Here is a 17,383-nt window from a genome sequence, read left to right as displayed (position 1 = left end):
TCTAGCACAATAAATCCAGTGCGAAGGACAGCGCCTCACTTGCACAGAACAGAAGTTGATTATTCTAAAAGTTTAAATATTAAAAATATTCCAGAGACTGCGGCTTTAACTGTATTAAGCATTTCGTTTAATATAATTATCGGCAATTCCAGCTAAACAGTCTGATGATCTTTGAAAATTCAAACTAGAAATATCAATCCAGGTGCTATTTTTATAGTATACATAGTAAATGGTAAATCTAAGTGTAAGAAACTGAAGGATTTGAATTCGTAAGACCATGAGAATTATGTTTATAGCATATTCATCTCGGCTTAATAAAAATAAGATTTTCATCCCAAAAAACACATTTTACCCATCATGTAATTTTAAGTAACAGCATGGCTTAATGCCATAGTTCTTAATATTGTTTGATAATGATATATCAGTGTTTCCCCCAGGATTTGAATTCAGAGGGAAAGTTTTTTTCCATGCTAGCTTCTGCGGGTGTCTTAAAGCGGTATTTAGATGGACATTTTATTTCAACCAGGCCCTTATCATGGCAGGAGCATGAAACTAGTCCATCTGGGCTACTTCCGAGATGTGGGTATTTAGGATTTACATGCAGGCCCCATTTAGTTTCTTCTAAATCACTATGTTTTTGGTTCATTTTCTTGGTGTAAACTCTGAGAGCCGCAGCCTCATGGGACGGTCCCCATCGGACACTAGCTGTGTTTACATCCCCATTGTATCCAAAGACTGTACCAATTAGGTTTTCTGGGGAGGTGATTTCTTTGGTTTTACATACCAATTCAAAATTAGATGTGGTAATCCTACCAACTCTAGCCTGCTGCCAGTGAGAAGATTTTGCCTGTTGTTGTGTCTGCTGTTCAATTGAGGCACAGCCACTTTCAGAAATTTTCAAATTATGAAAATATTGGCTAAAGATAGCCTGACATTGTTCAGAGGCCAAATTAACTGAGTTCTTGAACAGAAAACCGATATTGTGAAGCGGAGGAATTTCTTGCTCAATCACTGGTATGGAAAATGCATTCCCATAAAGCCATGCTGCATGTTTATTACATGATTGTAATTTCCTGCTGAAATGTTCAAGATTTACTGGTGTAACATTTGTGGCTGATGTACATGTACTCCCACTTGTGTGTAACTGAATGTTTCTAGCATTTCCTTCACCTGCTACGTCAGAAAATTTATGTTTTTTGAAAACAATATCCTCAACCCTATTCGGACTTAGTCTTCTTTTTCTGGGCTCGTTCCACTTGCATTTCATGGATGTACATGCATGCAGTCCATCTATTTGACTCTTAGAAATGTCCACAAGTGCATACAGCAGAGCTGCAATGTGATTACATGATTCGCCTTCACTGAAATGAAAAATTAGTTAATTTTACAAAAGGGCTAATGGATATACATATATGGTATCCAGTCAATTTGTACCCTAGTCATTTCGTACCCAATTTTACCATTTCGTACCCTGGTCAATTTGTACAACAATGAATTGGTCATTTCGTACCATAGCGAATTGGTCATTTCGTATCACAGTCATTATGTACTACACAAATTTGTTTTTATAGCTGCATATATATTAACTGAAAGATCAAGAACCGACAACGATGATACTGGCAATTCAAAGAGGGAATAATTAAATATTGACGTACAATTTAAAGCGTGTGTGTGTTTGGTATGTATGAACATGCATATATCCTAAGCCATCGGGTACCTCTTTTAAAAGTTTCATACCTTTAAATTGAATCAATAGAAAAATCATGCATCTACCCTTGGTATATACATCGTAACATGTAAATATAAAAATAATTTATCTTTCGATCACACTGAACAAGAAGATATGTTTTTCATTTACCTTTCCCTTAATATTAGGTACGAAATGGTAAATATAAGTTACGAAATGACTATGGTACGAAATGACCAAAGACTGAAAGTACGAAATGACTGTGGTACGAAATTACCATAAAATATGGTACAAAATGGATGGCACTAAATGACTAGTAACCAAATATATACATGTATAATTTTGTATATGTACCATGTCACTGATAGCTACCCAACAAATGGCATGAAAACTAAATTGCTCCAATTCTGGGCCAAATATTGTAATATATTAGACTCCATTGCAAGATAGTAACTTAGATGACTTACTGATGAAGATTGTTTGTATTAATGTAACTACAAATTTGACTGCCTCACCAAAGGAACTGAAAAATATGATGTACATATATATATATTTTTTTATATATAAAAAATACATTGTATATTCGATGCCACTGTGAATGTTTTTTGTTGTTTTGTGTTCCTGTAGGATTAGAGAATAAACCCAATAATACAGTTGGTTAATAATGCAATTGTCCACTACTGACATGTATTTTTCGGAATCCAGTCAATTCGTACCATAGTCATTTCAAATTAAGTTATAAACATAAATAATTTACATAATTCATGACCACGATTGTTATGACTTAGTCACAAAATTCAACATATTTTTTATATGATATGAAACGACCAAATAATATGGTACGAAATGGTAAAAATTTACTATGGTACAAAAAGACCGGTGGTACGAAGTGACAATGGTACGAAATGACAAGTATTCTATTCTATTATTATTATTACCCCTGCGCGTGCTGTAACCTCACCGTGGTGCAGGGGTGTAACATTCTCTTTGAGAATGGCCAATACAGCACAAATTGAAGTTTAGGAGTAAAATTCTGTGATATTTGTATTTGTATTTTTGCACAGTTCTTTACACTGTTTTTGTTTAAACCTTGAATTTTTACATTGATGTTGATCATAGATAAGTAGGATAAGATAGTAATTTATTACTGAAAAACTAATAGTTAAATATAGTTTTAATTGAAATGAACTAAACTAAACTACACAGTATGTTTGAACAGTTTGTTCTTAGTACTACCCAATATGTTTGTTCTTATAATGTTATTCAATATATGTGACTGCTGTTGGGCTCACGGAAGTGTAATTTGCTTCACGTGCAATTCTTTCCCTCTCTCTCTCTCGCAAGGTAGCCAGCAGCTGATACTGTTCCCGACCTCTACCTTCCTGCATGTAGACAGGAGCACGCATGGATACTGGATTCATATGGATACTGGATTCATATGGATACTGGATTCATATGGATACTGGATTCATAGGTACAGGAGCATACATGGATACTGCATGCATTGGTTCATGTGACTGCATGGATACTCCCTGGATGGGTACCTGCATGGGTCCTGTCGACTGTATCTATTGGGCACTAGTGCCTCGTTTGCCATTCATATCTGTTTAAAACAAAGAATGTTTAATTAATAGTAATAATTTTCGAAACCATGAACAAGAAAGTACTGGAGTATACTTGTATCACAATCTAATTAAAATTGTCTCCACTATTACATATGGATCTAAAGACAGCCAGTTGGAGCTCATGTCCACCAATCAAAACCTTACTTGCAGAATCCTGCCAGTGATTTAAAAATAATTTGAAAACATTCCGAATTATCCTGAGGGTATACATGTTTCGTGTGAATTACGAATGCCTTAAAACATGTTTTATTTTATAAAATAAATAATTTGTAATGTAAAACTGAAGACTTATTTAGTTTTTTGTTTATTTTATAAATAAATAAATAATTTTTAATGTAAAATTGAAGACTGATAACCCACCCCGTACGTATTGGTATGGTTCGCTGTACTGCGGCCACTAAAATAGACTCGCCCGATATTTTTAGAATTTGTATGCTCCCAAATAACGTTATAAAAGGCGAAGTGTGATTGGTCAATATTTAAATTATTATTTACAGACGAAATGTTACCTGGACATTGGGGACTACGCAGTGTTGTTAGTTTTAAATCACTGGCAGGATTCTGCAAGTAAGGTTTTGATTGGTGGATATGAGCTCCAACTGGCTGTCTTTAGATCCACATGTAATAGTGGAGCTAATTTTAATTAGATTGCTTGTATCAGGACTTCTAGAAATATATTAAATCCACTACCTATGGATATTTGTATTACATGTATACTTAACTGCAACAATTGATAATTTGTTTCATAACTGTTGGGTATTCTAACAGTAGTTATTTACTAGTGTTTGGGTATTACACACACTGTAAAGTTTTGAAACCTTTTTACGATTATACATACTGAAAATTACACACACTGTAAGTTTAAAACCTTTTACGACTGTACATGCTGAAAACTGTTTACGACTGTACATGCTGAATACCTTTTAAGACAATAATACTAATACTACACTTATTATTTTAAAATTTTTACCTTGTGACTGTTCAATTCGAATCATTTCTCGTTCTATCAGTCTCTCATCGTCCTTCTTTTGAATGGCCTCCAAGATTAACTCACGTTTGTCCAAGAGTTTTTTTTAAAAATGTTTCAGCATTAAAGCTCAGCGATTTTTTATCTCCGTTTTTGTGGTACTTGTTAATGTGCACATACACACATCTGTTCTCGGTCCATGTATTAACCTTGATGTGGTCCTTATAATTAAAAAAATAGTTCAGACCGATTCTCTTTCATTTTTATTTTTTTTACTTCAAATGTATTTATTTGTAAAAAGTGAATATTTCTTGGCAAGTAACTCAAACTTTCCTCTCACCTTTTTTATATTGCTATGTGAATAAAGTAGCACCTACAATATCATTGGTTGAAAACTCGTAACCAATCAAATTTACCCTGTGAACCATTTTGCCACGATTGACGATGCTGTGAGTTGACAACAACTTGTTGACATTTGTGAAAACCTGATATATATAAAATAAACTATATTCTTTGCTTCAACTAACGAGAACATGTTTGATTTAACTATAGAAATAAGATATGCCAAGTATTATTAGTGATTTAAAGGCAAAATAGAAATTAATAACATAAATTGTAATAAGATGAAATACTTAATATAATATAAAATATGTATCTGTAGTGTGAATGGTGGTGTTCTGGTTAGTCCTACTTTAACAAATAATAATTTGTTATAAGGGTAGTACATACCACAACTTTGATATAGCAGTAGTGATGCACTGTCCGGACAGAGAAATAGCCTAATGGGTAGTGGACGGATGGTACACTTGTCATAATTCATAGGTAGGTCTGTTGGGTACCATGTACGCAAATGAGCTAGGTCACGTGACCTGTCCTGCGCTCTGATTGGTTGACCTCTAAGGGATGTGACCTCTTCTGATTGGCTGACCTCTAAGCGTGGGGGGCGTGGCCTAATGACGTTCAGTGCACCTCGGGGGTCATGCAGCTGGCTGACCTTTAAGCGTGGGGACGCTACTTTAATGGGTTTAATGACTTGGACAGCTGTGGGAACCTGACCTCTGTGTCAGGAAACACCGGATGTTGGTCAGATTCATGGGCGTGTTAACCGTAGGGGGTCCTTTGATGTACAGGAAACAGATGGTGCGGAAGTCGTTAATGACCCCTAGAGTGGTGTCGGATGACGGGGTGTTTATTTATCTGTGACAGCTGTTTGATGTACAGGAAACAGATGGTGTGGAAGTCGTTAAGATGGCAAGGTTTAATGGATTTGACAGGTGTGGGCTGATTAAGGAGAACCCGTCAACGGGGAGTGGAAAATTCCAGAGGAAAACCCCCAGGATTTTACCAGATGTCGGGGAAAGGTTTGAAACGTTTCCATATACGGCGTTGGCCACGAGTCACCCCAGAGCGTGGTCAGACACGCCTTGACCTCGAGATAGCGTGGGGACGCTGCCGTGGGGCCTATAAAAAAAAAACATATTCAGGACGCTTGCCATTCGCTCAACGACACTGCTAGAGAGAAGATCTACGCCATTTTTATTTCAAAGTTTTAAGAAAAAGATAACTGTTCCATAAACTTTGTTTGGAATATTCTTTAAGACCGTTATTTGTAAAGAATACTTCTGAATATTTTGTGTGCTCGAAGAACGATTCTTTGGTTCAAGAAAGACTTCACTTGGATAAAAAGTAAGTGACATTTAACTTAAGTAGTTAGTATAACTATGTATGTCTGAAGAATTAAGCAAGCTTCTTTATTTTAGCACAGATAAATCGTGGTCTAAATTAAAACACGAACGTAACTACGCTTTTAATTTATTCGCGAGTTGCACCAAAGGTGGCTGGATTAACCGTTCTACATGCTTAAATAACAAAAATGTTCACTGGCTGGAACGAGAAGTAAAATAATAAGACTGATTATGATTTAAAATATATTAAATATAACGTATGGCACATCCCTTGCCGAGTACCCGTCAGGCCGCTTAAAAAAATCCACTATCCGCATCTGTCGTGGATGAGGAGGCCTAAAATAAATAAATAAAATACATTTTATAATGGTAATATATCTTGCAATAGATTAACAGTGTTAATGGTATACATTGAATACTGGTAATACATCTTATAATAGATTAACAGTGTTACTAGTACACTGAATATTGATTAATGACTGTTTAAACAAATGTATATTTATAGATTGCATACTTACGATTCGCCCATCTTCAACACAGGCAATTCTTTCAGGATTTGTTCAATACTGTAAACAGAAATAAATAAATAAAATGATAACTTTAAATAAAATTCGTGATAATCTATGTATATATTTATGCAAACGTTAAAGTGTTCTTAAAAATATAAATAAATAAATAAATAAGTACGTACGTAAGCAAGTACGTAAGTACGCAAGTAAGTAAAAATTACTTACGGAGCACAATAACCACATAAGTCGCAGTACAGATCGCTTGATGTGTGGCAAGTCATTTTTCTTTCTTCTCTTATGGTTCGGATGTCAAATGATCAAATATGCATTGTAAGATGTTTCCGACTAATAAATATTTCAACGATTATACTTGCATATTAAATATATTTTCTTGTTTAGCATATCAGTGTCTGTATATTCAATATATTTCTGGTCATCTCAATATTTGTAAGAGGCCCAAACTGGATTTTGTCTTCAAATAATTTCGTACGTACGAAAAAAAAGAGAAAAGTTTTTAGGAAATAAAATGAAATATAACCTAGTACAAATATTAGAACGGTCAGAAACACGTTTAATATACAGCCACTAATATTTTATGCAGAAAAATATATTTGATATATAATTACAATCGTTCAAAAGTCTCTGTTAGTCGATAACATCTTAAAAATTGCAGCAAACTCAGGAATATCCCTTTAACTTGTGTTGGGTCTGTATGCAGAGACAATATGTCATCTTCCGTTTGGTTGTAACATACCAACTATTTTATTTTTCTTACTGAGGTGTCGTTAAACATTCATTCATTTATTTGAAAAAGGCCGTGCCTTGCAGGGACGTCGCAGAACATACGTTTTGTGATGTTCTTTGAATTTTTTTTTTTTGTCTTTAATTTCTCCTGTATTTTATTTGTGCAGCTGACACAGGTGTTTCCTGCTATTTAGAGTGTTTCCCATTCCCAGGATGTCAGCAACGCGTTTCCATGGCCCACTCGTTGATAAATCTGACAGATGCATATGAACGGGCATAACTTCACAGAGTTTGTTGTAGTCTCAACGGCTTAGTCTTTCGCCGACCTTATGTCGCATAGCACACATTTTCTTTTCATCCTTAAAGAAAGCATAAACATATATCAACTATTAATAAACCATTTAGATGAGTAAAATATCAACATAACTGAGATAGCAATAGTTACTGTTAGTCTAAAATTACTCTAGCTCATTGTATGTGAGCAGTATATTCATTCATTCATTCAAAAAACATTCATGTGAAAAAATAAATAATAAGGTGATGCGTCACTTTGTAAACCATAGATTGACACCCAATAGCCGATGTGTTTTTTTGTGCTGGGGTGTCATTCCTACGCCACTGACTAATGATAGCTAACATTATAACAATGAAACAATTAAATACTCACCAATCTTTATAAGTCCTGTCGAAGGCGTCGTATCTGCTTTCTGCTTGAATAATGGCTTCCACAGTGGATTTCATTTGGGACACGTTCATACATACTTCATTTTGAGAAGTCGTGCTGGGGTGTCGTTAATCATTAATTCATTCATTTTGCGAAGTTACCAATTTAATTGTTAATTCTTCTGTCTTTTGAAGACAAAGTGCACAGTAATGAGAGACACTGTTCTTGAATGTAGACAATTCTTGAAAAAATACATAAACAAATCCTTAATTTGACTTTTGACGTGAGGACAAATTGTTTCATTAACAGTATTCTGGTGGAGGGGGGTACCACGTGACAACCCCCATCGTAAAAACCTCCAGTCAGGTGACAACCACCTCAACACACGTGACGACGAGGTGCATTCCAAACACGTCACTCTCCGTGGTGACATCAGTCCGTCCACATACCACACCAGATTGAGTCGCTGCGGTCTGAGAATCGTTCTCCCCCAGCATTCTCCTCTTCACTTCCACATTTTCAGAATTAGTATGAACGATACTATAAACTCCGGACACCACCACCTTCTTAGGTTTTTTTTTGTATGATGAAAGTGTTATTCAAACCATAAATATTAGATTCTCCGCATGTTGAATAACTTTAGTGTGTTCTCCCAAATGAAGTTAGACGTTGTTACACGAATGCAAATTTACTGGGGCGGAAAATACATTTTCGTCCACAAGGACAGACACATGAAAAGTGACGATGGCAATCAAACTTTTTTCCATAAATAAAAATAAAAATGTATATTTAAATTCTTAATTAAAATGTCGTCTCTTTTGTTTTTCTTCACACGATAATTTAACAATTTTATTTCTTCTTACTATCCCATTATCATAGTTTGACACCGATGTATTTTTCGTGCTGGGTGTCGTTAAACATTCATTAATTCTTCTTACCACTTAGCACCCCTGCGCGTGTTGTAACCTCACCGTGGTGCAGGGGTGCAACATGCTCTGAGAATGGCCAATACAGCACAAATCCCCATTTTTTCTTCGAGATATAATTTGTTTTATAATAAAAGTCAGTATCTATCTGTGATATTTGTATTTTTGCACAGTTCTTTACACTGTGTTTTTATTTAACTGTTGAATTTTTATATTGGTGTTGATCATCACCTTACTTGTTTGCATTACCATAGTTTGACATCCAATAACCGATGTATTTTTCGTGCTGGGTTGTCGTTAAACATTCATTCATTCATTCGCAGGGCAGAATGAATGATTGAATGTTCAACGGCACCCAATAGCTGGGGTGTCGTTAAACATTCATTCATTCATTCATTCATTTATTAAGAGACTGCCACACAGTTATTCTAACATATTTAATGTGTATGTTTAAACTAATTATTTGTTCATTACACAATTCGGATAATTAGTCAGTTATTTTTAACATATTTATTTTGTACTTTTAAACTAATTATTTCTTAATTATACACAATTAGGTTAATTAGTTACTATGTGACGAATCAATGTTTTTGTAAAAAATATTACAATCATTTTACAATCAATGTTATTACAATAAACACTTTAATGATTATTTAATGTGGTTCTGATTATTTGCATTATAAGCTAATAAATATAGTGACTATGTTCTTTAAGAAAACTATTTTTTTTTAAATTTTGGAGTTTAGTATTAGAGTTCTATATGATTTTCATTTCAACTTTATTTTTCTGCTTATATATATACAATAAAGGTTAGAGCACTCTGGCATGAACACACCTAATTCATATACTTAAAAGAATAAATACAAAAGTGTTAACCTAGAAACGTAGATTACATTACCCTACATCCATAATTTATTAAATATATTTGTTTTGCAAGCGATTATTTAAAAATAAACAAAAACATATATGTAAATTAAAGAATAGTTAATGACCCAATCTATACTAAAACCGACATTATCGAGAGCTCTACTTATTGATCTGTTGTATGTAATTTTACTTTGTGAGTTGGTTGTTATTTAATGTTGACATATATGTACATCTTAAAGGTATAATTTCAATATTAGTTAGACTGTAGCTTTATTTTATTAATTTGGATCTTTTGATATCTGTTCAACTACTTTGATAAAATAATCGACGTTGGAGTGCACTATAAAAGTTCAGTAACATCACTACATTAATTAAACAGTTAATGATTGACAGTTTATAAGTTGTATCAACTGGTTTTGTAATGGGGTTACTGTGTATGTATATAGCTAATGAACTATCATAATAATAATAATAAAACGACTAAATGTCTTCATTCTATTACTGTTGGCGGCGAAATGTTTTGGTATCTGCTGCTGCTTGCATATTGTTGCTGTTGTTGTTGAAGTGCGAGGAATAATCCTCGCCCTCTTCGAAATGGAACTCCTCGTCCTTGTCCCAGTAAGTTGTTGTTACTGGGAGCTCCTCCTCGTCCCTGCCCCAGCCCCAGAGCCACTTTGTTGATTGGAACTCCTTGTTCCTGCTCTTCTTGAAAGTTCCCTCCAGCTCCTTCAAAACAATGAAAACAGTTGAATTATTATAATCATTAAGAATTATTATTATTAACATTGTTGGTCTTCCTTCATTAACACCATTTAGTATGAATGTATGGGTGATTGTTACACCTTTAATGTTCTGTTAATACTACTACTTTTGTAGTGAAATCCATGTATTTCTTTAACAGAATTAATCCAATATACACTAGTATGTACTGTACTGTGCTGTTTATGTGGAAAGTATATTATTATATAACCGGTGGAAACTGGTTTCTTCTCATTTAAGTACATTTAAATTTGTGCGCTTGCATACATAACTATAATAAATATAGTGACCATGTTCTTTAAGAACACTTTTTTTTTTAAATTTTGGAGTTTAGTATTAGAGTTCTGTATGATTTTCATTTCAACTTTATTTTTCTGCTTATATATAGGGGAAGCTTGGGAGAGTTGGGCCACTTTTCACATTTTAACATATTGCAATCTTCCTATTCATGGCCGATAATTGCTTAATGTGATTATGACATGTACAGATATTAAAATACATATATGTACTAGCTGGTTCCGTATGCAGGCCAACCTGTAGAAGGTGAAGATGATTTTCAAAAGGTGTCATTTTGGCCCAACTCTCCCTGGGGGTGGTGAGAGTTGGGCCATGTTCAAGGAGAGTTGGGCCACAAAAGGGAGACTTGGGACAGAAAATGTACAGAATAAAACAACTATCCAGTGAAGGAAAATGGTCTCAATTTATTTCCAAACTTATAAAATGACCCTTTAAACAGCATGTAACTAGAAAAGTATCGTTCAGATCCCAAACAGAAGCTTAAAAACAATATTGAGAATCATAGTCAATCCCATGACTACGAGTAGGTACAATTGGTCCAGTAGCACTCCACTAGGACGAATCAACTTAAATCGGTAAAATATTCAAGTTCAATAATGTTTTAATGATGTCACTGATAGCTTGGTCAGAAAAGTACTTTCAGTGTAACAATCGGAGAAAAATAATACTGATGATGTGAAATTCACAGAAAGTGGTGGTAGGTTTATTGATGTTTTAATAAAGGGATGAGTGGAAATCCCATAGTGTGAAGTCACAAGGAAATGAAAATTTTCCTGCTCGACGAGCTGTGCCACCAAGCAGTTTAGGCGCAGGAAGCTTCTTGATGATGTCATTCTTAGGAAATGATGCATTATCATTGTTGTTGATGCAAAATGTAGGTGTCGTCTGCTGACGACTGAATTCTCGTTTAAGGAAAACCCCTTCACACTCATCCCCATCAATGACATCAATCCGTGCTATATAATGCACAATACGTGATTTGGCAGACTCAAATTTTACAACTGCAAAATCACCTTCAATAATTTCACAATCTAGGTCATCAACATCGCTATCACCACTTTCTGTGAATTTCACATCATCAGAACCACTTTCCTCTGATGAAGTTGATGGAGTTTGGCATTTTTTTGCTTTACTTTTAAACAACTTCTTTCTTGCTTTGGGTTGACTGGTTGTTTGGCCTTCCGTTTGTTAGTTTGACTGGCAGCTAGTGCCTCAGCTATACTATTGCGTACTGGGGTATTGGTTAAAATTTTTGTATCCCCTCTTTTGCGACCTCTGTTGGTGACTTTTCGTGGCCCAGCTTTTGGCAGTGGAACAATATCAGCAGGTGATACATAAGTGTTACTTGGCCCTGGTTGGGAAGCTGGTGTTCCTAGGGAACTTGGACCTGGTTTGGCAGCTGGTGGTTCTGTAGTACTTGGACCTGGCTGGACAACTAGTGGTTCTGTAGTACGTGCACCTGGCTGGGCAGCTGGTGGTTCTGTAGTATGTGGACCTGGCTGGACAGCTGGTGGTTCTGTAGTACTTGGACCTGGCTGGACAGCTGGTGGTTCTGTAGTACGTGGACCTGGCTGGACAGCTGGTGGTTCTGTAGTACGTGGACCTGGCTGGACAGCTGGTGGTTCTGTAGTACTTGAACCTGGCTGGACAGCTGGTGGTTCTGTAGTACTTGAACCTGGCTGGACAGCTGGTGGTTCTGTAGTAGTTGGACCTGGCTGGACAACTAGTGGTTCTGTAGTACGTGGACCTGGCTGGACAGCTGGTGGTTCTGTAGTACTTGAACCTGCCTTGGGGTTTCAGTGGTTTGTTCAGAAGGAACTAGCAGTTCAACATTTCCCTCTAATTCCTCTGGAAGATCTCTATTAGTTACTGTGGCTGGCGCAAAGTCGGTTTCACTGAACACATCCCGGTTGTAGGGGTAAATTCCTGTACTTTGAAACGCAGAAATAATGTTTTTGGCAGTAAGACCATGCAACTGAGCATGAGAAGTGAATTCAGGGATTTCATAGATCGTAATTGTTTTTCCTGGATTTGAACGCATCCAATTTTCAACAGCTCGAGCATATGCCGTCTTGAAAGGTTTAAAACAGCTCACATCCAGAGGTTGTAACTTGTGACTAGTGTGTGGTGGTATTGTTAATAATATTACACCATTTTCTTTAGCCAAGTCGATGACTGCAAGAGAGATATGAGTCTCGTGATTATCTAAGATCAGCAAAACTTTCTTCTCCTTGCTGCATCTTGTATGGCGTATGAAATGTTTCAGATAACCCAAGAATAGCTCTTCATTGATCCATCCACCTCCAATACACCCGGGGGGACCATTTTTGGTGAAATAATCTCGGACGTTTTTCCGTGGGAAAATAAGCATTGGTGGAACGACGCTACCTGCCGCGTTAATGGTGTACACGGCGGTGACAAGTTGCCCCTTTTCTGCAGAGGTGATTGACCCCACTTGTTTAACTCCTTGTTTAGCCACAATGTTTTCAGGCGGCGAAACTGTAGTACACCCCGTCTCGTCGCAGTTGTAGATATCATGACATTCAAATTTGTGCAGGTCCATAACTTGTCCGAGGTTATCATAAAATTTGCCAACGTTATAATGATTGAAGGCACTTGCCCTGGCGAGAGATGTTGCCTCTGGTGTTCGGATTGCAAGATGATTTCTTTCTTTAAATGATATCCAAAAGTGTTCACCAGTCATTCCATTTTCTTTCCACGAATTAGGCACCGTCACATTGTTTCTCATAGCATATTCAAAAATCAGTGAGCGACATTTATTCCTACTAAGTCCGTGAAATTGTTCCGCTAAAGTCTTGATATGTGTCGCCAAGTCATCTTCCATCACTGCAGAAAAAATCATGTTTGTCAGTCGACATTTTTCATAGCCAAAAGCTTCATTTCGTTCATCATGCTGTCCAGTTTGTGCATTACACTTATCCATGTATCTCGTGAGGGTCATTCTTGCAATATTAAAGTCATTAGCAGCTGCACGGATGCTACTTCCTCCCTTTACTTGTTCACTTGCTCTATGTAGAACGTCCTCTGGTGCCCCTCTATTGGATATTCTTTTATATTTTCGTGGCATCTGAAAAAAAATACTGACATCACTAAAGCAAACTTGAAGAAACATTTCAGTATAATATGCAGTACTTTGATCTAGGCCCACAATAATTCTCCCACACACTATCTGTTAATAATAATCCTTAACAGCATGTAGTCAAATTAATAAGCTTTAGAGAAAGGATTATTCATCAAATGTAAATAATGGGAGAGTTGGGACACCATGCGGGGAGAGTTGGGCCATTGCCCAACCCTCCCACCCTGGACTGTCCCAACTCTCCCAAGTCTCACCATTTTTAATTTCAACCAAATTTTTATCTTGGGCGGTGATCACATGGATTTCAAAAATGCCTTGATGGAAGAAGACTGTCACAGCTATCACGCAGAATACACTAGAACAGTGTTCTATATACTGTTTAAGAGATATAAAAATGCTTACCTTGGAGTAAAAATTGTGTCTTTTGTGCGAAAAATGTATTTTTGTCCACAATATATGGACAAGACCTGGAAATTCAAGTCCCTTATATCAATAGAAAGATAATGCTTAGTGCTTCAAATAGATGGCAGCACCTGTCTCAAACAACGAGCTATGACAATGATATTAGGGGTGGCTCAACTCTCCCTGTGGCCCAACTCTCCCAAGCTTCCCCTACAATGAAGGTTAGAGCACTCTGGCATCAACACACCTAATCCATATACGCTGTTTGTGCAAGACAGTGGTTAATTGTTAGTGAGAGTGTTAATGAAGAAAGAAAGTGTAGTGCGCTTACACCTACACATTGAGACCTTAAAACTCCTCATGGTCAGAGCCGGTAGCGGGATGCGAACCCAGCAACTGCAACCTTTAAATACCAACGGTTTAGATCACTGAACCGTTTATATGATTTGCATACGCTAACTGGACTACAAGGGAGTTAACTCTTGTTATACTAGAAAACTCACCATACGGCTGAAACCGCCGTGAGGTGTTCAGCGGTGCTCTTTGGATTAATTGTGTTTCTTCCAGTTCATCTCGAGCAGCAAGGGAGAGCATCTCGCACTCTTCTTGGAACTCCCTTTCAACCGCGTCAATCGCTGACCCTATTTCTTCCTTGTTATCCAGTAGCGCTCGGATAGCATCACCACAAAATGTCAGGGACTTTGTTCCCGACTTCGTCAGCTTGTTAAAATGCACGTACGCCTGTGAGTTGCCCTCCCACTCTTTTACTACAACGTGATCTTTATACCAAAAGTTTATTTTTTTAGATTGATTCATTTTAAAAAATATAAAAAAAAAAAAATATTACAATTTAAATTGTGGTTTAAAAATGTTGACAATGAATGTTCAGGGCAGAGTGATACAAACTGTGGTGTTTCAAAGTTTTATAGTACCGTGTAACAATAGAGTAAAAACTCTAAAACGATTGGTATGTAGCTATTAACCAATAGAACATCTGTAACCCGTTTCCCACGATTAGTGACTTACAATTTTTCCTCCTACTGTCTAGAAAATAGCAAGCTATTAACCGACTTTAAAAATTGTTTGTCTTGACAAAGTTTCTATTTACTATAGAAAATCATAGTTGTCTGTCACATCTTTAAATTTCAATGATGGGAGTATATTTTGAAAAATGTACATTCCTATGTCTTTTCAGAAAGTACCTTTAGGTTAAATACATAATTGTCAAATTGTTAAAATATTCTGGTTCTTCAATCATCGAAGCCTATTTTAATATGTTACCATTGAACCACCGGGCTTTGGGGCTCCGCCTTTGATTTTAAACTTCTATTTATCAATACAAATAACAGGTGTTTCGTGTACTAATAGTTTGCTTCGAAGCATTAATAAATTTGAATGATGGGTATATTTTTGAAAATAGGTTATTCCTAAGTATTTTCATAAATACACACTGGACAGTGCTTATACATTAAATATAAAACGTATTATGTTGAGTACACCAAGTGAGACTATTTTCTATATTATGTACAAACGATGTATGTGTTACATTTATTATTCTCTACTTAAAAGAATAAATACAAAAGTGTTAACCTAGAAACGTAGATTACATTACCCTACATCCATAATTTATTAAATATATTTGTTTTGCAAGCGATTATTTAAAAATAAACAAAAACATATATGTAAATTAAAGAATAGTTAATGACCCAATCTATACTAAAACCGACATTATCGAGAGCTCTACTTATTGATCTGTTGTATGTAATTTTACTCTGTGAGTTGGTTGTTATTTAATGTTGACATATATGTACATCTTAAAGGTATAATTTCAATATTAGTTAGACTGTAGCTTTATTTTATTAATTTGGATCTTTTGATATCTGTTCAACCACTTTGATAAAATAATCGACGTGGGAGTGCACTATTAAAGTTCAGTAACATCACTACATTAATTAAACAGTTAATGATTGACAGTTTATAAGTTGTATAAACCGGTTTTGTAATGGGGTTACTGTGTATGTATATAGCTAATGAACTATCATAATAATACTAATAAAACGACTAGATGTTGTCTTCATTCTATTACTGTTGGCGGCAAAATGTTTTGGTATCTGCTGCTGCTTGCATATTGTTGCTGTTGATGTTGAAGTGCGAGGAATAATCCTCGTCCTTGTCCCAGTAAGTTGTTGTTACTGGGAGCTCCTCCTCGTCCCTGCCCCAGCCCCAGAGCCACTTTGTTGATTGGAACTCCTTGTTCCTGCTCTTCTTGAAAGTTCCCTCCAGCTCCTTCAAAACAATGAAAACAGTTTAATTATTATAATCATTAAGAATTATTATTATTAACATTGTTGGAGTAGTATGGGGGCCTGTTGAGGGCCATGGCCTACTTTCCGTGACCTTGACCTTGGTGTGATTCATAGGTGTGACGTCAGTCTGACCTTGGGGTGTGTATGGCATACTTGGTGTATGACTCATCATGACCGACTTAGAGGGAAGTGGCATACCTGAGAGGTGTGTGACCCTGAACAATGTTAGTGTCCTTGATAAGACCTTACCGGCCTCGGTGGCGTCGTGGCAGGCCATCGGTCTACAGGCTGGTAGGTACTGGGTTCGGATCCCAGGCGAGGCATGGGATTTTTAATCCAGATACCGACTCCAAACCCTGAGTGAGTGCTCCGCAAGGCTCAATGGGTAGGTGTAAACCACTTGCACCGACCAGTGATCCATAACTGGTTCAACAAAGGCCATGGTTTGTGCTATCCTGCCTGTGGGAAGCGCAAATAAAAGATCCCTTGCTGCCTGTCGTAAAGAAGAGTAGCCTATGTGGCGACAGCGGGTTTCCTCTAAAAACAGTGTCAGAATGACCATATGTTTGACGTCCAATAGCCGATGATAAGATTAAAAATCAATGTGCTCTAGTGGCGTCGTTAAATAAAACAAACTTTACTTTGATAAGACCTTGGGCCTACCCTCTCAGCGTATAAAAAAGGGGTATTTTGGGACTTAATTTCATTCGCTTGCCGAACACTAATACAAACGAGATCTATATTAATTGTTGCTGTGGGGAAAATAAATATCGAGGAAAAGAACTGTCAACGCATCCTTTGAAACCAAGTCTTTAAAAAAAAACCCAGAGTCTTCAGAAAAACGG

General features: G+C 36.4%; 1 protein-coding gene across 1 annotated transcript; it reads right to left on the bottom strand.

Annotated features, from left to right (window-relative positions):
• Positions 1–8,243: 8,243 nt before the first annotated feature.
• On the bottom strand, positions 8,244–15,527 carry LOC121377158. The gene is made up of 3 exons (XM_041505063.1): positions 14,736–15,527; positions 10,177–10,400; positions 8,244–8,444 (listed from the first exon to the last, which is right to left on the bottom strand). The coding sequence occupies exons 1-3, from the start codon at positions 15,046–15,048 to the stop codon at positions 8,244–8,246; spliced, it is 738 nt and encodes a 245-aa protein (XP_041360997.1). The 5' UTR covers positions 15,049–15,527.
• Positions 15,528–17,383: the final 1,856 nt, after the last annotated feature.

Source organism: Gigantopelta aegis, chromosome 7 (assembly GCF_016097555.1).
Source record: "Gigantopelta aegis isolate Gae_Host chromosome 7, Gae_host_genome, whole genome shotgun sequence".
Lineage (NCBI taxonomy): Eukaryota > Metazoa > Mollusca > Gastropoda > Neomphalida > Peltospiridae > Gigantopelta > Gigantopelta aegis.
The sequence above is the reverse complement of the archived record's forward strand: the minus strand, read 5'-3'. Positions and strand labels throughout refer to the sequence as shown.